The sequence below is a fragment of the Muscardinus avellanarius genome, assembly GCF_963383645.1.
Source record: "Muscardinus avellanarius genome assembly, chromosome: 1".
Taxonomy (NCBI): domain Eukaryota; kingdom Metazoa; phylum Chordata; class Mammalia; order Rodentia; family Gliridae; genus Muscardinus; species Muscardinus avellanarius.
Genome location: NC_137786.1, coordinates 193582341 through 193604075, shown reverse-complemented (window position 1 = coordinate 193604075; position 21735 = coordinate 193582341). Strand labels below are relative to the sequence as shown.

Sequence of the window (21735 nt, the reverse complement as noted above, 5' to 3'; positions counted from 1 at the left end):
TGCACCACCATGCCTGGCATGTTTATTAAAATTGTAAAAAAAAAAAATATATCAATTTTTTCTTCCCTCCTGTTTTAAAATTGTTGGCTTATATTTTGTCCTGTGTTTTGAAGGTTACTGTAAGAGGAATAAAAAGAGTTAGGAAATAAGTAAATATGTTTTGCCTTCATCTCCTGCAGGTCCCAGCAGAGATGGCACAATCAGTGAGGACACCATCCGAGCCTCCCTCATCTCCGCAGTCAGTGACAAACTCAGATGGCGGATGAAGGAGGAAATGGATCGTGCCCAGGCAGAGCTCAATGCCTTGAAGCGAACAGAGGAAGACCTTAAAAAAGGTCACCAGAAACTGGAAGAGATGGTCACCCGCTTAGATCAAGAAGTAGTAAGTGACTGTTTTTTGGGGTTTTTGGTCATATTTGGGGTGGAACCCCAGGGCTTTTCTACCTCTAGGCTATACTCCAAGACCCATTTATTTGGAAACAGGGTTTCACTAAGTTGCTGAGAGCCTCACTAAGTAGCTGAGGCTGGCTTCAAACCTGTGTGATCTTCCTTTCTTAGCCTCCCAGGCGCTGGGATTACAAGTGTGTGCCACCATGCCTGGCTAGTAAGTAACTTTTGAAGACTTGCAACTTGTGGATGGAATTGTAGCCATGGCAGAGTGTTCTGCATATATGGGGGATGTGTGTATAGTAAGAGTTCAGAACATTATAGGTGTCTTTAAACATTTGAATATAGCTTCTCTGTAGCTTTATTATAAATGAAGCGCGTTTAGCATTTGACCTCTGTGATATAAATAATATTTAGAATATTTTGTGTGCGCCATCACCATAGGAAATAATATTTGACCCTAAAGAAGTCTTTTGGAATACTTGATGTTACCAGACAGGTACTAGGAATTTCTGAGTTCTAAACAATGATGAAACTGCAGATTTAAGGGATGGTTCTATTTTCAAATACTGTTTAAACTGTTTCAGACCATCTTCAGGGAGCGCCTCTCATTTAATAATCCAGAGATATTTGGGTCAACATTAGAGCTTCACATAAAGTGCACGCACGCTTCAGCTCTGCGCTTGCTCCCACTGGCAGATTGCTGTGCCTTGGAGTCAGTGTAAATCAGCCTTGTGTCTGCTTGGTGATGTTGAACTAAAGGCACTAAAATAATTTGGGAACCAGCTTCATTTATCCACTTTTCATCCTGTGAGGGAGAACTTATTAAAGTTTTTTTTATGTACTAGGGGTTGAACCCAGGGCCACTCTACCTCTGAGCTATACCCCTATTTAATTTGAAACAGGATTTTACTAGGTTGCTGAGAGCCTCACTGTGTTGCTAAGGCTGTCTTTGAATCTACAATCCTCCTGTCTCAGCTTCCCAAATACTGGGATTACAAGCATGCATGATCACACCTGGCCAGTAAATGCATTTTTGATGAAAGAGTAACCAATTATTAAAAGTTGGAGAGATTTAGGAAAAGATTTGTAGATACAAAGTAGTTTTAGAAAATGATTCTCTAGTGTCTGTATAAAGTTAGCTTTACAGTAGCCGCCTATTTTCAGAAGTTCAGGAAAGAATTACCAATGTAATTTAGAACCTGAAACCACTGCATACAATATCTTGAAGTTAGAGTGATATGTTCAGGGTTCTTGCATTGAATCCTCTGCATAGACCATAGAGTTATTCTTTTGTGACAGATGCCCACTTGTTTAAAGAAATAACCTGTTTTATGACTTTCTGTGTAAAAGAACTTCCTGCTGGAAAGTTCCCTGTCTGGTGGATTCATTTACAGTATCATTTGTCACTGCTAAGTGACAAGCTTGTCATTATCACTGAACATAGTCAGCTGTTTTCCTTAGCATATTAGAACACATCTTTTCCTCTACCTTTGACCATATGTTACTGGAAACATTACTCTCACCCAAGAATTGTTTAAATACTGTGAAGTTGTGTTGTAGATGTCTGGCATATAATTATGTACAGATTAGTATAAAGTCTTCATTTGTGGACTGTTCTGTTTTTCAGGCTGAAGTTGATAAAAACATAGAACTTTTGAAAAAGAAGGATGAAGAACTCAGTTCTGCTCTGGAGAAAATGGAAAATCAATCTGAAAACAATGATATTGATGAAGTTATCATCCCCACAGCCCCACTGTATAAACAGATTCTAAATCTGTATGCAGAAGAAAATGCTATTGAAGACACTATCTTTTACCTGGGAGAAGCCTTGCGGCGAGGAGTAATAGACTTGGATGTCTTCCTGAAGGTATGTCTTCCTCACTCTGCTTTCCAGGATTTTGGAATTTGTGCTGTACGGACACTGACCTTGAAAACCATAAACCAACATGGTTTCTCTGTAGGGTGAGTTGAGATTATCTTCTCAAAGGAGGTATATGGCCATGAGCAGTGTCTTACTAAGAATGCTGAAGATTAGTCTGAGTAAGAAAGAAAGTGGGCTGCTGGCTGCAGCTTCCACCCACCGGGCAGAATCCACCTTACCACTGTGCCTGAGTGGGTCAGGATGCTAAGTAGATTTCCTTTGGTTCTTTCAAGTCACGCCACTCTAGTTGAGATCACTGACTACCTGCCCTCCTTTTTTTTTTTTTGGTGGCACTGGGGTTTGAACCCAGAGGCATTCTACGTTTGAGCCATACTCCTAGTTCCATTTCTTATTTTTTTATTATTTGGAAACGGTCTCACTAGGTTGATGCGAGTCTATTTTGCTGAGGCTGTCCTTAAACCTGCGATTCTCCTGTCTCAGCTTCCCATGTACTGGGATTACAGGCGTGCACCACCGGCTGTTACTGTTCTTAAATTACATAATTTCAGACCCATTTTGCCAAGCCACCCTGTAGGCAGCCCTTTTGAATGAAGATTATCTCAGGTGTAATGTTGCTGTACAGACTCAAAAGTCTGGTAAGCCACATTTGGTTGCTGTTTGGGGGCCATGGAGAATATAGTTTTAGGTATAATGGCAGCCACCTTTGACTATTTTGTCTAGCTACTGCTAGTGCCTCCTTGTACATGTGGGGCTGGTCAGATCACTTGATTACCTTGTCTCACTGTGGGTGAGTGGCCAAACCAGGTGCCTCGGACCTGGTGAGCACATGAATGGCTGAGTATAAAACCACAGACCCAAGAAAGGGCTCTGTGTGCACTGTCTGCTCTTGGGTTGCATAGCACAGGGAAAGATGTCTCTGAGAGGCAAGAAAGGTATGCTGTTTGCTAGAGATTGGACTGTGGATAAAACCAGTCGTGTTACTTTAGCCCTGCCCTTGCCTTTCTTTTAGCCAGGGGAAGAACAATTTGGTAGCTTTTATTAGAATTCTATTTCCCTGGCATCTTAGTTGTCTCAAGATGTAGCTCGGTAATGGGGTATAACTTAGTGGTAGGACACTTACCTAGCACGTAAACCCTCGCCCCCAAGAAAATGTGATTCAAAATCCTAAGTCAGATCCCAGAATGTGGTGCTTTCCCTGCCAGCCTGTAGATCTCTAAGACGATTTGCCCTAACACAGTCTATTAGTGTCGACTCAGTGGAGTTTAAAAAGCACATGTAATGAGATAGTGGTCCCAGACAAAGGTTCATATCGGTAATGTGTTTAGGATTTTTAGATCCTGTCTATATTATAAACTGATAATTTCATGCCTGGGCCTGAATCAAAGCCATTCTAAATTGTTGAAACTTTTTTCCCCCTCTCAGCATGTACGTCTTCTGTCTCGTAAACAGTTCCAGCTGAGGGCACTAATGCAAAAAGCAAGAAAGACTGCCGGTCTTAGTGACCTCTACTGACTTCTGATACCAGCTGGAGATTGACTTCTTCTTAAAGCATTCTTTTCTTCTCTTTCTTTCTCTTATCAGTAGGTGCCCAGAATAAGTTATTGCAGTTTATCATTCAAGTGTAAAATATTTTGAATCAATAATATATTTTCTGTTTCTTTGGGTAAGGACTGGCTTTTATTAATGCACTTTCTATCCTCTGTAAACTTTTTGTGCTGAATGTTGGGACTGACTAAGCTAAATAAAATTTGTTGCATAATTTTTCTCTTCTTTATTGGACTTCTTTAGGAAATACTCATGAAACCTTAATAAGCCCCACAAGCAAAGCATAATATCTATGAATTTGCAATTCAGTATTCTATAGTATTCATACAAAATTAATTCTGTTTAACATAGCATACACCATATAAAGTCTAAATTTTGAAATATTTGGAAGCCGGGCCTGGTGGCACACACTTGTAATCCCAGCATTCAGGAGGCTGAGACCGGAGGATCGCAGTTCATGGACCCCTTTGCAATTCAGTGAGACCCTGTGTCAAAATAAAGAATAAAAAATCGAGCTGGGGATTACAAGTTTGCACCACAACACCTGGCTCAGTAATATGTTTTTAAAAAGGGAAAGACTAATACTTACCTGGCAGGGGAGATACCTTGATCACCAAGGTGGTTTTCCCAGAGCAAGGCTTATCCATTGCACTCTGTATGTGCTGACCCCTGCAATTTCCCCAAATAAGGGAAACTCAACTGCATTATTTGTGGTAGTGGGGGACTCCATTTGTGCTCTCCCCTATAAAGTAAAAAATAATAAGGGAAAGGCTAGCCAGGTGTGTTAGTATACATCTTTAATCCCAGTACTTGGGGGCTTGAGATAGGAGCATTGCATTTTTAAGATCTGCCTCAGCAACTTAGCAAGACTGCTTCAAAACTTTTTAAAAGCCGGGCCTGATGGCACACGCTTGTAATCCCCAAGCTTGGGAGGCGGAGACAGGAGGATTGCGCAGGTTTGAAGTCAGCCTCACTGGCGTAAGAGACCCTGTTTTCAAAAAAAAAAAAAAAAAAAAAATATATATATATATATATATATATATATATATGTATGTATGTATGTATGTATGTATGTATGTATGTATGTATGTATTAGGTCTGGGAGTGTAGCCCAGAGGTAGAAGGGCTTCCAGGAACCCCAGTACCACCAAAAAACAACAACAAAAAAAAACTTTTAAAAAAGCCAGGCGTGGTGGACACACTTGTAATCACAGCATTTGGGAGGCTGAGACAGGAGGATCACAGCTTGCGGACAGCCTCAGCTACTTAGGCCCTTTGCAACTCAGTGAGACCCTGTTTCAAAATAAAGAATAAAAATAGGGCTGATGGTGTCGCTCGGAGATAGAATGCCCCTGGGTTCCATCCCTAGTACCACACACAAAAAAAAGTAGTATAGAAATATAACAACATAAACTTGGGTGTCTACCAGAATCTAGTATCACTACTAACTTTTTTTTTTTTTTGGTGGTGGTGGTACTGGGGTTCCTGGAAGCCCTTCTACCTCTGGGCTACACTCACAGACCTATTTTATACTTTTTATTTGGAAATGGTCTCTTAAGCCAGTGCTGCTGACTTCGAACCTGCGCGATCCTCCTGTCCGCCTCCCAAGCGCGGGGATTACAAGCGTGTGCCACACACCCAACCACTACTAACTTCTCAGGCCTCTGATCATGTAAAACTAACATCACCTACATGGCATTTTTTTGTGAACATTGTCACAGCTACGGTTAGTGCCTTCAGAGAAACACCAGCAACGTTAACTCTAGTCCAAGAAAGAGACCAGAATTTGCTTTTCCTTAGATGGGATCTTGACTTCTAGGCTTCATAATCTTCCTGCCTCCACCTCACAAGTAGCTAGGACTATGGACATGTAACTCTAGGCCCAGCTCAAAGTTGTTTTGTTTTGTTTTGTTTTTTTCTTGTGGTATTGGAGATAGAACCCAGGGACATTCTACCTCCCAGCTACACCCCCAGCCTTTTTTTATTCATTATTTTGAAACAGGGTCTCACTGAGTTGCAAAGGGCCTCACTAAGTAGCTGAGGCTGTCTGCAAACCGTGATCCTCCTGTCTCAGCCTCCCAAATGCTGGGACTACAAGCATGTGCCACCACGCCTGGCTTTCTTTCTTTTTTTTAATTGCCCTAGGGAGTTTTCAACTAGGAATGTTCAACAAAACTATTAAAATTTTCAGGCTGAATGTGGTGGTATACAACTGTAGTACCAGCTACTCAGGAGGCTGAGGCAGGAGGATAACAAGTTTGAGGCCAGCCTGGGCAACTCAGTAAGACCTATCTCAAGATAAAAGGGACTGGGGACTTAGCCCAGTGCTAGAGGAATTGCCTAGCATGTATAAGGCCCTGTGTTCTAATGTTAAAAAAAAAAAAAAATTAACTTAGAAGCTGGGCATGTTGGCACATGCATATAATCCCAGTACTTGGAAGACTGAGACAAGAGGATCACGTAGGTTCAAAGCCAGCCTCAGCTACTTAGTTAGGCCCTCAGCAACTTAGTGAGACCCTTTTTCCAAATAAAAATTTAAAAAATATAAGTCTGGAAGTATAGTGTGGAGGTAGAATGCCCAGTACTGCAAAAAAAAAAAAAAAAAAAATACAAATATCTGAGCCCCACCCCAGATCTTTTAAATCAATGTCTCCATGGATTGGGGAATCCACAGTACATTTCTCGACAGACATTCTCCAAGCAAGAAAGTAGTGGCAGTTTTACATTGTCTCCTACGAATCCGGTTTAAATTTCTCGCCCTCTAATCCCTCTCCAAGGTGAAGTTTTATACCATGGACTTCCAGGTTTCCAGCCAGAAAACCACTGTCACCAGCAGGACTCCCATCACCACAGCACCGCCCTCTCGGTTTAATTTTTCCCAGTTATGCCCAGGCCTTAATGCAAAGAATTCATGTTACTTAATTTACAGTGCTGCCCTTTCTGAACGAGAGCATCCTAAGCTAAATATAAACTGTGTCCTGTTGCTTGGTTCTGTATTAAGAAAACATTTTAGCTGGGCATGGTGGTGGATGCTTGTAATCCCAGCATTTGGGAGGCTGAGACTGGAGGATCATGGTTCACAGCCTCAACTACTTAGGCCTTCTGTAAATTAGTGAGATTTTGTTTCAAAATAAAGAATAAAAAATAGGGCAGGGGGTGTAGCTCGGAGGTCAAATGCCCCTGGGTTCCATCCTTAGCATTTTAATCTTAGCCATCTGTCCATATGTAGAATTTACAGTAACTCACATTTTTCAAATCAGTGGTTATTTCTGGTGGATTCTTTTAAAGTAAATCACTGAAAATTAAAACATTGCTAAAAGGACTTAAAGTGAACTTTCTCTTCCTCCTGCCCCTCAGGAGCTCTTTATGTTTCCATCTCTATATGATCAATATAGTCAAAATACATTTACGGAGTGTCCAGGGCTTGGTAGAGTTTTCATGTTTTCCAAGGACCATCCCACATCAGCTGTCAGGAGTGGATTCCAAGCCTTTGCCCAATAAATTAGTAGAAATGGGCAGGATTCAGATTACAGCCATTTCCAATAATAGTTTTTGGAAAATGCACTCAACTTCTAGGCTGTGTAAGAAATTCACTAAGAAAAAGCAGCTCAAGTGAAAAAATGTTTTTAAACAATGGCTCATCTTTTTAGATTTATCTAAATAAAAATGGTTATACAGGATGTTTTGTTGGAAGGGGAGGAGACATGATTCTGTATCTGATTCCAGTCAAACCACAACTTCAATAGTATTTACCCAATAGAAATAAGTGGGTTTTTTTGGTGGGGTTTTTTTTTTTTTTTGTGGTACTGGGGGTAGAACCCAGAGTCTTTCTACTTCCGGGCTATACTCCCAGACCTATTTAATATTTTATTTTGAAACAGGGTCTCACTAAGTTGCTGAGAGCCTCACTAAGTAGCTGAGGCTGGATTCGAACCTGTATGATCATCCTGTCTCAGCCTCCCAAGTGCGGGGATTACAAGCGTGCACCACCATGCCCGGCTTAGAAATGTTTTAAAAAGCCAGGCATGGTGGCGCACACTTGTAATCCCAGTACTTGGGAGGCTGAGACAGGAGGATCTCAGTTCGCGGACAGCCTCAGCTACTTAGGCCTTCTGTAACTTAGTGAGATTTTGTTTCAAAATAAAGAATAAAAAATAGGGCTGGGGGTGTAGCTCAGAGGTAGAATGCCCCTGTGTTCCATCCCCAGTGCCACACACACACAAAAAAAAGTTGAGCTGGGTATAGTGTTGCATGCTTGTAATCCCAGCATTTGGGAGACTGAGATAGGAGGATCGCGGTTCACAGACAGCCTCAGCTACTTAGGCTCTTTGCAACTCAGTGAGACCCTGTCTCAAAAAATAAGAACTAGGGCTGGGGGTATAGCTTGGAGGTAGAATACCCTGGGTTCCATCCCCAGGACTGAAAATTTTATAAAAAGCTGTGAAAATTTTTGTTGCTAGTTTGTATATTTTGGTACACGGAAACACAATAAATTCATTCCAGAGATTATTTTTAAGAAAAATAAATGTTGCCTTATCAAGTCTTTTAAATAAGATATAGAAATATAATGTATTTGACATGTTAGTGCTATCATAACAAATAGTCATGCACTGCATAATGATGTTACCATAAAAAACAGACCACATATGCAACAATGATCCCTTAAGATTATATCCCTTAGTGACACAGTAGCCATCCTAATCTGTATAAGTAAACTTCATTTCTTAGAACATACCCACCGATACGTGATGTATGACTGGAATGGGCAAAGATGGAGAAGAGAAGACCTGAACAGCACTATCAACCAATCAGACCCCACTGACTGACAGGACCCGCAGCAACAGAACATGCATTCTCAGGTGCACCCGAAATGTTCTGGGGAGACCCTACACTAGGCCCTAACACTAAATCCCAACAAACTAAAAGAACTAAAATCATACCAAGTTTATTCTCAGACCACAACAAAAGTAGACACTTGTAATCTCCGTACTTAGGAAGGTGAGACAGGAGGATGTTGTGGCCAGCCTCAACTACTTAGGTGATTTGCAACTTATACCCTGTTTCCTTGTTTTGTTTTTTTTGTTTGTGTGTGTGGTTCTGGGGATGGAACCCAGGGGCTTTCTATTTATATTTTATTTGGAAACAGGGTCTCACTAAGTTGCTGAGAGCCTCACTAAGTACCTGAGGCTGGCTTCGAACCTGTGCGATCCTCCTGTCTCAGCCTCCCAAGTGCTGGGATTACAAGTGTGCGTCACCATGCCTGACTGAGACCCTGGGTTTTTTTTGCTGTTGTTTGTTTAGTTGTTGTTTGTTTGTTTGTTTGTTTTTGTGGTACTGGGGGTGGAACCCAGGGGCTTTTCTATTTCCAGGCTATAAGCCCAGACCTGTTTTATACTTTATTTGGAAACAGAGTCTCACTAAGTTGCTGAGAGCCTCACCAAGTAGCTGAGGCTGGCTTCAAACCTGCACAATCCTCCAGTCTCCACTTCCCCAAGCGCTGGGATTACAAGCGTGTGCCACCACGCCCAGTGACTGAGACCCTGTTTCTAAGTAAAAATTAAAAATTGGACTGGGGATGTAGCTCAGAGGTCGAATGCCCCTGAGTTCAGTCCCCAGTACCTGACACACATGCACGCACGCACACACACACACAGCACAAAGAAATTTTAAAATATTTGTAAATTAAACATAGTCTCCTAAATAATCAATAGGTCAAGAGGAAGTCATAAGAGAAACTTTATAATATTTGAAATGGCTGGGCATGCTAACGCATGTTTGTAATCCCAGCATTTGGGAGGCTGAGACCCCTGGGTTCCATCCCCAGTACTGCAAATAAAATAAAATATTTGAAATGAATGGAGAAAAGCACAAGATACCAACATTTATGGAATGGAGCTTTTACATTGCTTGCAGAAAAATTAACATTAGATTGAACATTGTTAATCTGAAAAGTTCCAAAATCTAAGACATTTCTAACTCTGAGCTCTGCTTTTTATTCTTTACTTTGTTTTTTTGTTTGTTTGTTTGTTTTTGTTTTTGTTTTTGTTTTTTGTGGGTCTGGGGATGGAACCCAGGGGCATTCGACCTCCAAGCTACACCCCTGCCCTATTTTTTACTCTTTATTTTGAAACCAGGTCTCACTGAGTTGCAGAGGGCCTCACTAAGTAGCTGAGGCTGTCCGCGAACCGCGATCCTCCAGGTCTCAGCCTCCGGAATGCTGGGATTACAAGCGTGCGCCACCACACCCGGCTAGTCTTTTCTTTGAATCAGGGCCTAAGTAGTTGAGGCTGTCCCCGAAACACGATCCTCCTGTCAAAGCCTCCCAAATATTGAGATTACAAGTGTGCCACAATGCATGGCTAATCCAAGACATTTTGAATAGAGATGATGTTCAGAAAGTTTTAGATTTGGGGGCCATTTCAGATTTTCAGATTAGGGATCTTCAATTGGTAAAACTCTATACAAATGTTCCAAAACCCAGAAAATTATGAAATAACTTTTTTTCTATGGTACTAAGGATGAAGCCCAGGGGCATTCTACTTCCAAGTGACACTCCAGCCTTATTTCTTATTCTTTATTTGGAAACAGGGTCTCACTGAGTTGCAAAGGGCCTCACTAAATAGCTGAGTCTGTCCGTGAACCACGATCCTCCTGTCTCAGCCTCCCAAATGCTGGGATTACAAGCATGCGCCACCATGCCTGGCTGTGAAATAACTTTGATACCAAGCATTTCAGATAAAGGAACTCAACTAGTAACACTAAATGCCCACTAGAAAACAAGAAAGAGCTCAAATGATAGCCTGACCTATCTTAAGAAACAAGATAAAGAATAGCACATTAAGCCCAAAGGAAACAAGGAAAGAAATAGTAATTATTATAGTGGACTTAAAAATGAAATAGCCAATAAAGAAAAATTGTTAATACCAAAAATTGGTTCTTTGAAAAATCAGATAAACTGAGAAACCAAGACTGGCCAAGGGAACTTTCTTAACATGATAAATCTATGAAAAGCTTACAGATAACAATTATACTTAATGGCTTAATGTTTTCCTCCTAAAATTGGGAACAAGACAGGGTTACCTACTCAACACCTCTGTGGAACATGGTATTGGAAGTTCTAACCAAAGCAATTAGGCAAGAAAGGGAAATAAAAGGCATACAGATTAGAAGGGAAAACTAAAACATTTTTCGTAGACAACATGACTTTGTACATGGATAACCCCAACAATCTAAAACAGTAAAACGAGGTGTATTCATTTTGAGTCACCCCTCCATGCCAGTCTGGTCTGGAGCTGTATTTCTATTTTCTGTATTTCTGTCTTTCTAATAAACTTCTTTAAATCTTCAAAAAAAAATAAAATATTAAAACGAATGAATCTAACACAAAGACAAGACACAAGATTTACATACAAAAAAGAACAAAATATATACTTACAATGCAAAATCTAAAAATGAAAACAATTCTATTTATGATAGCATTCAAAGGAAAAGATACTTAAGAATGAATTTAACAGAAGAACTAGAAGATTTATACACTGGAAACTACAATGCACTGCCAAAAGAAAGGAAAAGACTTGAGCCAGAACTGGGCACAGTGGCATCTACTTGTAATCCCAGTAATCTGAGAAGTTGAGATAGGATTACAGTTTTGAGGCCGGCATGTGGCATCTTAGCAAGACTCAAGATTAAATAAGAAATAGGGCTCAGAGGGAGAACACCCCTAGGTTCAATGCCAAGTGCCACACGTACACACAAAACCACACACCAGGATGGTGCTACGTGCCTGTAATCCCAGCTACTCAGGAGATTGCGGCAGGAGAATTGGAAGTTCAAAGCCAGCTGAGGCAATTTAGTAAGGCCCTTTCTGAAAAAGTAAAAAGGGCTAATAAGACAGCTCAGTGATAGAGGGCTCCTGGGTTTAATGCCCAGTACCTCAAAAATAAAAACAGTGGAGAAAAATAGAGTAAGCGTAAACCATAAAAGAAAGATTTTATGCCAATACCTATAAAGGCTATTAGGGCAAAGAAGGTAGAGATAAACGCTTGACTTTTTTTTTTTTTTTTTTTTTTTTTGGTGGTACTGGGGTGGAACCTAGAGGCTTTCTACCTCCAGGCTATACTCCCAGACCCATTTTATATTTTATTTGGAAACAGGGTCTCACTAAGTTGCTGAGAGCCTCACTAAGTAGCTGAGGCTGGCTTCGAACCCGCGCGATCCTCCTGTCTCAGCCTCCCAAGCGCTGGGATTACAAGCGTGCGCCACCACGCCCGGCTAACGCTTGACTTCCTAAAATAATCCTTGCTCTCTAAATTTGATGCTGGAGCCCTATAAATCCTTAATGAAATTGTGAAACTACGTAAAATGGCAAGTCTCTATATCAAAATTTAAATGGACAAGCACTCAGTCTGGCTTACCCACAGGTAAAAACTATTTGAAATGACATGTGAATACAGGCATCTGAGCAGCTTCACGCTTCCGAGCTCTAAACTCCTAATGAAGTGCCCATTTGACATTTCTGGAGTATCTTTTCAAACCTCAAATTCAATATGTCCAAGTTGGAAAAGTTTTTTTGTGTGGTGCTAGGGATTGGACACAAAGGTGGTCTACATCTTTGTTGAACCAGCCCAATTTAAATTTTTATTTTGAAATGATCTAAGTTGCTGAGGCTGGCCTCAAACCTTCAACTCTCCCATTTCAGCCTCCCACATACTGGGATTACTGGCATGTATCACCATACCCAGCTCCAAGGTGGAAATATTTATTCTTCTCCCTAAAACCTAATACCTTTTCCTACTTCCTGACTTCCACTCCCTTGAAAGCATTCCAACCTAGGTACATGGAACTATCATCCAGTTACTTTGAAAAAGGGAAAACTCTAGAAGTTATTTTTAATATGTTTATTAGTATATTGCAATGATCCATCACAGTGAGGTTCACTGTGATACACACATACATGACACATCTCTTAGTGTATTTCCTTCCACACACCACCTGCTCCCCCTCACTCCCCATGCACATTAGTGAGGTGATAGTACTACCTTCATACACTGTCATGGTATCATTGGTATCATTGGCCCGGATCGCAGGACTCTGGGCCCCGGGCAGAACCGCGCGTAGCACACCAGACCCCTGGAGAAACCAGGTGCAGTAAGACCCTGGGTCCCGGGCAGGGGTCACACGGGGCACGCCAGCCAGGGCCCGGGTCGCGGGACTCTAGGCCCCAGGCAGAGTAGTATGGAGCACGCTAGACCCATGGGGAAACCGAGCCGGGTCACAGTGCTACTGAGTGCCTGATCCCACTACCTCCTCAAACCACACATACTGTCTTTTCTTATTGAGGAAAAAAAAAAAAGGAAAAGAAAAAGAAAAAAGAAAAATATCGGAGAGGGGTTAAGAAGGCTGTTGCGGATGCCAGGATACTGGAGATGCAGACAAAACTTATCCAAATGCACTGGAACTTATGGAAAAATTCCCCATGAAGGAGGACTGCTGTTTCTCTATATTGTTAAGAATCTTGGACATCACCTGTAAGGAGAGAGTTTAGCGGAGACCAAGGAGAAAGGCGGTATTGAAAGCGGTCTCCGCGATGGTGGTGGAGACTTGTATTCGGGAGAAGCAGAAATCGGATCCTACCAACCTTATTTTTTTGGAGAAATTACACCAAATGTTGAATGCTACCATCACACATGCTTAGGAACACTGGACAACATTCAGAGTGGAAAAAGAGCTTGGGAAAGATTTGAAATGGTGGAGGCAGTGGCAATGGCAGTGTCCAGTACTCAGGGGAGGCAGAGATCTGATGCATTACACCTGTAACCTTTGAAATAATAACCCCAGAGGCAGAATACTACCATCATGCACCCTCAAGAACGTGGGACAATTGGTTGGGCGAAGAGGGTGCTCAGATTGGAGCCTGCCAAGGGGTGAGGCTGGTGACGGATGCAGCAAAGCTGAGATTGGAGCCTGCCATGAGGCAAGGCTGGTGCTGGAGCCTCCGAGGCCGGGATCGGAGCCTGCCGAGGGGTTAGGCTGGTGCTGGGGCCAGTGAGGCCGGGATCGGAGCCTGCCGTGAGGCAAGGCTGGTGCTGGGGTCTTCGAGGCCAGGATTGTAGCCTGCCGAGGGGTTAGGCTGGTGCCGGGGCCAGCAAGGCCGGGATCGGAGCCTGCTGTGAGGCAAGGCCGGTGCTGGAGCTTCGAGGCAGTGACCGGAACCTGCCAAGGGGTTAGGCCGGTGCCAGGGCCAGTGAGGCCGGGATCGGAGTCTGCCATGAGGCAAGGCCTGTGCTGGGGCCTTCAAGGCCAGGATCAGAGCCTGCCAAGGGGTTAGGCTGGTGCCAAGGCCAGCGTGGCCGGAATCAGAGCTCACCATGAGGAAAGGCTGGTGCTGGGGTCTCCGAGGCCTGGATTGGAGCCGGCCGAGGGGTTAGGCCAGTGCCGGGGCCAGCGACTGGCATTGGAGCCTTCCGTGAGGCAAGGCAGCTACTGAGGCCTCCGAGGCTGGGATCGGAGCCTGCCGAGGGTTTAGACCAATGCTGGGGCCAGCGGCCAGCATCAGAGCCTGCCGTGAGGCAAGGCCGGTGTTGAGGCCTAAGAGGCTGGGATAAGAGCCTGCCGAGGGTTTAGGCCGGTGCCGGGGCCAATGGCCGGCATCGGAGTCTTCCGTGAGGCAAGGCCGCTACCGCGGCCTCCAAGGCCAGGATCGGATCCTGCCGAGGGGTTAGGCCGGTGCTGGGGCCAGCAGCCGGCATCAGAGCTTTCTGTGAGGCAAGGCCACTACTGAGGGCTCCGAGGCCGGGATCGGAACCTGCCAAGGGGTTAGGCCTGTGCTGGGGCCAGAGAGGCCAGCATCAGAGCCTGCCATGAAGCAAGGCCAGTGCTGGGGCCTCCGAGGCCAGGATAAGAGCCTGCTGAGGGGTTAGGCCAGTGCCGGGGCCAATGGCTGGCATTGGAGCCTGCCGTGAGGCAGGGCTGCTACTGGGGCCTCCGAGGCTGGGATCAGAGCCTTCCAAGGGGTTAGGCCGATGCCAGGGCCAGCATCCAGCATCAGAGCGTGCCGTGAGGCAAGGCCAGTGCTGGGGCCTCCGAGGCCGGGATAAGAGCCTGCCGAGGGGTTAGGCTGGTGCCGGGGCCAATGGCCGGCATCGGAACCTTCCGTGAGTCAAGGCCACTACTGAGGCCTCCGAGGCCGGGATCAGAACCTGCCAAGGGGTTAGATCAGTGCTGGGGCCAGCAAGGCTGGCATTGGAGTCTGCTGTATCCAGACACTTTGCTGAATTTGTTGATCAGTTCTATAAGCCTTTTGGTTGAGTGTTTGTTGGGTCTTCTTAGTATCATATCATCTCCAAATAGTTTTAGATTTTTTTTCCTATTGATCTCCTTTTCTTGCCTTATTGCTCTGGCTAGAGTCTCAAGTACTGTATTAAAAAGAAGCAGTGATAATGGACATCTTTGTCTTGTTCCTGTTTTTAGGGGAAATTCTTGGTGTTTTTTCCCATTTAATATGATGTTGGCTCTGGGCCTATTGTAGATTGCCTTTATGATGTTGAGAAACATTCCTTCTATTCTGATTTTCTGCAGTGCTTTTAGTATAAATGGGTGTTGGATTTTTGCTGTAGTTGGGTGGAATATTCTATATGTGTCTAAAAGGTCCATTTGTGTTGTCTATATGGTATTCTTTAGGTCTGAGGCATCTTTACTAACCTTTTGTCTATAAGATTGGTCTAGCAGTGTGAGAGGTGTGTTGAAGTCTCCCAGTGTTATTGTATTGGGATCTACATGTGACTTAATGTCACAAAGAGTTTGTTTTATGAAAGTAGCTGCACCTAATGTTTTGGGGATAAATGTTATCATTATTTCCTCTTGCTGGGCTGTTTCTTTTACCAGTAAAAAAATGACCTGCTTTGTCTCTTCTGATAAGTTTGGGCTTAAAGTCTAACTTGTCTGATAGCATAGTTGATATTCTTGCTTGTGTTCAAGTTCCATTGGCATGGATGACCTTGTTCCAGCCCTTTGCCTTTAGTTCATTACTATCTTTACTTGTAAGGTGTGTTTCTTGCAGGCAGCTGATAGATGGATTCTGGTTTTTAATCCATTTTGCCATCTTATGTCTTTTTATTGGGGAGTTGAGGCCATTTATATTCAGTGTGGCTATTGAGAGATGATTTTTCATTTCTAACATTTTAAGACTTAAATTCTGTTTGAGGTAGTATTTGTTATTCGCTTGATGGAAATTATTTTTATGGTTTTGGTGTGTATTATTTCTTCTTTGCAGTTAATCTCTTTGAGTATTTTTTGTAATGCTGGTTTGAAAGACATAAATTCTTTCAGCTTCTGTTTTTCATGGAATATTTTTATTTCCTCAATGAATTTGAGAGTTTTGCTGGGTAGAATATTTGGGGCTGCAAGTTGTTTTCTTTAATTTGAAATATGTTACTCTAGGCCATTCTTGCTTCCATGACTTGGTTTGGGAAGTCTGGAGTGATTTTAACTGGTTGGCCTCTGAATGTCGCTTGATCTTTTCTTTTTGTTTCTCTCCTTGTTTTCAACATTGGTCAGTTTGACTATTATGTGGCACAAGGAACCTTTTCTCTGATCTTGTCTAACAGGGGTTCTATAAGTTTTCTCTGTGTACTGACCTCTTTTACTATGTTTGAATTTTTTTTCTGATAATGCTTCTTTGAAAACGTTGATTCCTTTTGTTTCACCTTCTATTCCCTCTGCTATGCCTACTATTGTTAAATTAGCTCTTTTAGTGTTTTGTTTTGTGGTACTAGGGATAGAACCCAGGGGCTTTCTACCTGCAAGCTACACCCCCAGCCCTATTTTTATTCTTTATTTGGAAACAGGGTCTCACCGAGTTCCTGAGAGCCTCAGTAAGTAGCCGAGGCTGGCTTTGAACCTATGCAATCCTCCTGTCTTAGCCTCCCAAGTACTGGAATTACAAGTGTGTGGCACCATGCCTGGCTCTTAGGTTAGCTCTTTTAAAATGGGTTCATATCTCTTCAATTTCCAATTCATGCTGTCAAATTGCTTTTTTCTAAATTATATACCATGTGTTCATTTTTGGAGTGATCATTTTCTAAGAATGAGATTCTATTCTCCATGTTGTCTAATCTATTGTTTATAGTTTGTATTGATGCCTTCACTTCACTGATTGTATCCTTTCTTTCAGTCTCTAAATTTTTTTAAAATCCTGTATCATTTCTACTATTAAATTTGTGTGTATTTGTGTGTGTATGTGAGTGAGTGATACTGGGGATGGAACCCAGGGGCATTCTACCTCCAAGCTACACCCCCAGTCCTATTTTTTATTCTTTATTATTTTGAAACAGGGACTCACTGAGTTGCAGAGGGCCTAAGTAGCTGAGGCTGGCCGTGAACCATCATCCTCCTGTCTCAGACTCCCAAATGCTGGGATTACAAGCATGTGCCACCACACCTGGCTCTATTAAATTTCTGATTGTCCTTCTGGCGATCTCTGCAATGCTGTATTGTCAGGTTCTTTATTGTGGGATTGTGGAAGCTTATTGCTTCCTTGTTATTCCTCCTGCTCATGATTTCAGAAGTTTGTAACTGTTGCTTTTGATAGATTTCTCTCTGTCTCTAGGTGTCAGCTGGTATATGCAAGGGCAAGTTGTGTTGTTGTATTCAATGGTAAAGGTTGAATAAGGAGGAAAGTGAAGTAGTAAATGCAAGAATAGGGTAAAGCAACAGATAGGATCAAATAGAATGAGAGTATAAATTTGGTAAGGTAGCATATAGTAGAGATTAGAGATAGTGAATATGTAGTAGGATTAGTAACTAATATATTTAGTATAGTGATATGAAGTGGATTTAATATAAAATCAAGAAAAGTAAAGAAAAGAAAAAGAAGCTGGGCATGGTGGCACACACTTGTAATTCCATCATTCAGGAGGCGGAGACTCGAGGATCGCGGTTCACAGACAGCCTCAGCTACTTAGTGAGACCCTCTGTAACTTCGTGAGACCCTGTTTCAAAATAAAGAATAAAAAATAGAGCAGGGGGTGTAGCTCAGAGGTTGAATGCCCCTGGGTTCCATTCCCACACACACACACACACCCAAAAAAGAAAAAGGGATGGAGAAAAGAGAATAAGGTACAAACGAGAGAAGAGGCTTGTGAAAGGGGTGAGAAAGAGAACACACACACACACACACACACACCAAAACAACAATAAGATAATGCAACCCTTCAAATATATGAATACTCAACAGACCTGGCCTCTGTAATCTCTCTCAGTCCAGATGTCAAGTGACCCCAGCACCTTTTCTGCTGCAAGCCTGTTTCTCTGAGTCTCTCTCACTCTATGCAGATGGCCAGTATCAGTGGGGCTGGATCTAGTGTTAAACATAGGTCTCCTTCCACGCTTTCCACCAATGTGAAGCCTGAGTCTTTCCAAGGATCTGCTATGTCCAATAGCAGCTTCCATCCTCATCTTTGCCAGGTTGAACTGCAAAGTCTCAGACCCTATGAGTTTACTGCCAACAGCACAAGTCTCCGCAGCCATTGCTGGGCAATCTCCCGCAGGAATGGCAGGTTCACTTACAGTGTTGTTGAGTGCCGCTCTGGATCTCTGGAGAACATGGTGAGCTTAGCCACCACTGCTACAAGTTGTAGCCAGTGTTTTCGCAGGAGGAAGTGATAGCTTACATTTCCAATGAACTGTAGCACTTACTTCATTTCAAGTCATTTTTCCCCCCTGCCAAGACATCCTGCTGCCTCGGCATCTATGTGTTGAGACCCCCCACTCCACATAGTTAATCGGCAGAACGCCCCGAGAAAGAGGGTCGTCTCTGGCCAAAGTACCCCCCACTTTTAGATACCCTTCACTATTATTCCTTTTAACTTTCTACACGAATTGCTCCAGTGATGTGAAATTAGGACTATAAATAGAAACTGAGTCCGTGGAAATAAAATCTCTAATAATTTGCCTAAACGTCCTTGGCTCTGCTCAATAATAAAAACTGGCCAGAATTCAGATGCTGTGATAAGCATTCCAGCTGCAGCAATTACAAAGGGTCTCTGACCCTCACTATCACTAACTTAGGTTAAGCTATTAACTCCGGTAAGGTAGTTCAGTTTAAGGTAACTTTGTTTACCCTTGAGATCCTGCCTAGAGACAGAGAAGATAAAAACCTTGTGTGTGACCTTAAAGCAATTTAGTTGATAAACAACTTAGTTGCCCAAATACTATAGACTCAAGGAGAAAGATTGGTGACTTTTACGCCCAGTGTAAATATTCCTGAAGACAGAGAGGCTGACCGCATGGTTAATGAATATGACAAAATAAAGGACAGACGTTCTAAATATATATGTATGAAGGAAAGGAAATACCATGTAAGAGTAAGAAAAGCATTTTTGCATGAAGAAGAGCTTATCATAAGAAAGTCCCAACTGGGAGAGAAAGGAATTAGAAAGTTAGAAGCAGGTTGCAGAGGGTTTGTGACAGAGAAATGGATTATTAAAGATGGTTAGACTTTTAATAGGCTTATTGTCTAAAGAAGAGTGTTCAGCAGTTAAGGAAATATATCTGACAATTAAAACCAAGAACTTTGTGGTGTTGTTTGTGGTATTTTGTCTGCAAAACTGTGTTGTCAGTTTGCTTAAGCTTTCAGATTTAGGAGATAAAAAATGCCAACACCTGGAGAAACTTTATCACATCCACCTGAATCACCACGTCTCCCCACACTTGCTATATGAACTGAGCCCAAAAGATGGAAAGTTCCAAGAAAGCCAAAGAAGATTCCCCGAGAAACCCCCAAGCCTTGGCCATGCTTGTTTATTTTGGGAAGTGGCCCCCTGGGACTGCTTATCTGCAAAGACCTTGGAAAAGAATCAGGAGTCAGGAGTCAATCTCTCGAAGATCAACAGCCAGCTGAAGGACTAGTTTTATTACCTTTGTTTACATGTCATTCATTATTACTTCACAATGATTACACCCACCTCCCTTTTCTCTTATTATTAACTTTACTGGTGAAAGGTATAAATTTCTTGGAGTTTTTGTAATAAAGTGTCATTGGCTCAAGAAGCCTTTGTCCACCTCAAATTCTTTCCCAAGCGCCGTACCTAAAAACTTAGGGAATTCATAGAGGGGAAAGAATTGCTGCAAATAAGTTTCTGCAGAACTCCACCTGTCTTTTGCCCCATCTTTCTGAGGCTCCCGGTCGCGAGTGGACATGCCCCCACAGGACTGAGCCAGTCGGTAACACCCCCCTATGGTTCTCTGGCAGTCTGGCTTGGTGAGGCAAGATAGCACAGGTACAGGGCTTGTGGCCCCAGCTGTTGGAGGCAAGCAGGGTATGTTTTTGCTCTCTGATTGGCCTTCCAGCTTTTTTTTCTATTGTCTTTCACTTGTTGTGGGGTTTTTTTTTGTTTGTTTTTGGGTTTTTGTGGGGTTTTTTTGCATTACTGGGGATAGAACCCAGGGGGATTCTACCTCCAAACTACACACCCAGCCTTATTTTTTACTCTTTTGAAACAAGGTCTCACTGGTGGTCTCACTTGGTCTCAAGGGTCTAAGTAGGTAAGGTTGTCCATGAACCATGATCCTGTCTCAGCCTCCCAAATGCTGGGATTACAAACATGTGCCACCATGCCCAGCTTACTGTGCTCTTTTTTTTTTTTTCTGAAAACATGTAATGTATTTAAACCCTTATTTAAATAAAACTTAACATTAAAACTTACTGTAAGGGGGGAAAAAAGAAAACCAAAAACCAGTTTGGTCCTTCACATGGCACTGGGCAGCTGCAGCTGAGTTGCAAGCTCTCTAGCTAGCTACATGACTGGTGACATCAGCTTGGTACTTGTTCCCTTGTCAAAAGTTTAACTGCAATTAGGCTGGCCTCACATTCTGTTGTTTGGACATCCCTTAGCTAGGATATGTCTGGTCAAAAAGACTTTGATGGCAAGCCAGGTGTTGCTGTCACCTCACTGGAGGGAAGTGGCCTCGGTTCTGCCCACCTGGTCAGACTAGGTACTGGGGGCTCCCTCTAGGAGCTGCTGTTGCTGCCTTACCCCATCCTCTGGATTCACCGAGGGCTGTTCAGATGGTGACATTCTTTTAGGGATGGGGACTCTGCAGAGGGAGAGACATGGAGCTTCTGGCCAGACATAGCCTTCTTGGGGGCTCTGGGCGTCGCTGAAACATCACTTTATTGCTGTTTCAGGCTGGATACCGCCAGGCACCTACTGCTTGACCTCTGTTTAAATGAGGGACTTCAAAACTAGACAGCATGGCTCTTTTCAGTTTATTGCATGAAGGAGTTACACTAGTTCAAGTTAAAAGCGGACCCCAAATGGTTACGTTATACAAGCTGTGAGGTTTTTAAACTTGTGACAAGGGACAGAAGGGAAATTCTACTCATTGCAAGGAAATCCTCACTTAAGCTTCAGTGAGCCACAAGCACTTAAAATCCATGAACCTTCAGCTGATCGTCCTTAGCCAGTCCAATCTCTACCAGGAACTGGCATATGTTCTTGCGCTGGTCACCCTGTAGCTGAATTACTTCTCCATATTCTGGATGCTCAATTACAGTACCATTGCAGGCAAATTTCTTCTTAAATGCCTTGTTTCTTTTTCTTGTAATCATCAGCAATCCCTTGGACAGTAGTAAGGGTCTTCCTGCCGTTTCTCTGTTGAATTCTTATATGGATATAATCCTCAGTCCCAGCAGGAGGCAGGTCATCACCCTTACTTGCATCAGCAAAGGGGTTGAAAGAGTGGAGGTTCTGGATAGCGGACATATGATATGATTCCCTTTCCTCGGTGGAAACGGCCTGCGGAAAGCGGCTGCGGGAGAAGGCGGGCGGCGGGGACGGAGTGTGGGGGCTCGAGGGGGAGGCTGCTGAGTCCTTGGCGGCGGCTCAGTGACTGGACTACTGTGCTCTTTTTAAATTTAT

The 21735-nt window shown here is 43.0% G+C and overlaps 1 protein-coding gene and 1 pseudogene across 4 annotated transcripts in view; one reads left to right on the top strand and one right to left on the bottom strand.

Moving 5' to 3' along the window:
- TSG101 (tumor susceptibility 101) overlaps positions 1–3784 on the top strand; it is a gene marked incomplete at both ends in the record, with an annotated part of 37009 nt that extends 33225 nt beyond the window's left edge. For all 3 annotated transcript variants that reach the window (XM_080707899.1, XM_080707900.1, XM_080707898.1), the window contains 3 exons: positions 180–382; positions 2018–2257; positions 3695–3784. In XM_080707899.1, coding sequence (XP_080564025.1) covers positions 180–382; positions 2018–2257; positions 3695–3784 — 533 coding nt within the window. The remainder of the gene's footprint in view (positions 1–179; positions 383–2017; positions 2258–3694) is intronic.
- Positions 3785–21242: 17458 nt separating this feature from the next.
- Positions 21243–21606, bottom strand: LOC308268621 (eukaryotic translation initiation factor 1-like; annotated as a pseudogene). The gene has a single exon. The product of its transcript is annotated as a eukaryotic translation initiation factor 1-like (transcript).
- Positions 21607–21735: the final 129 nt, after the last annotated feature.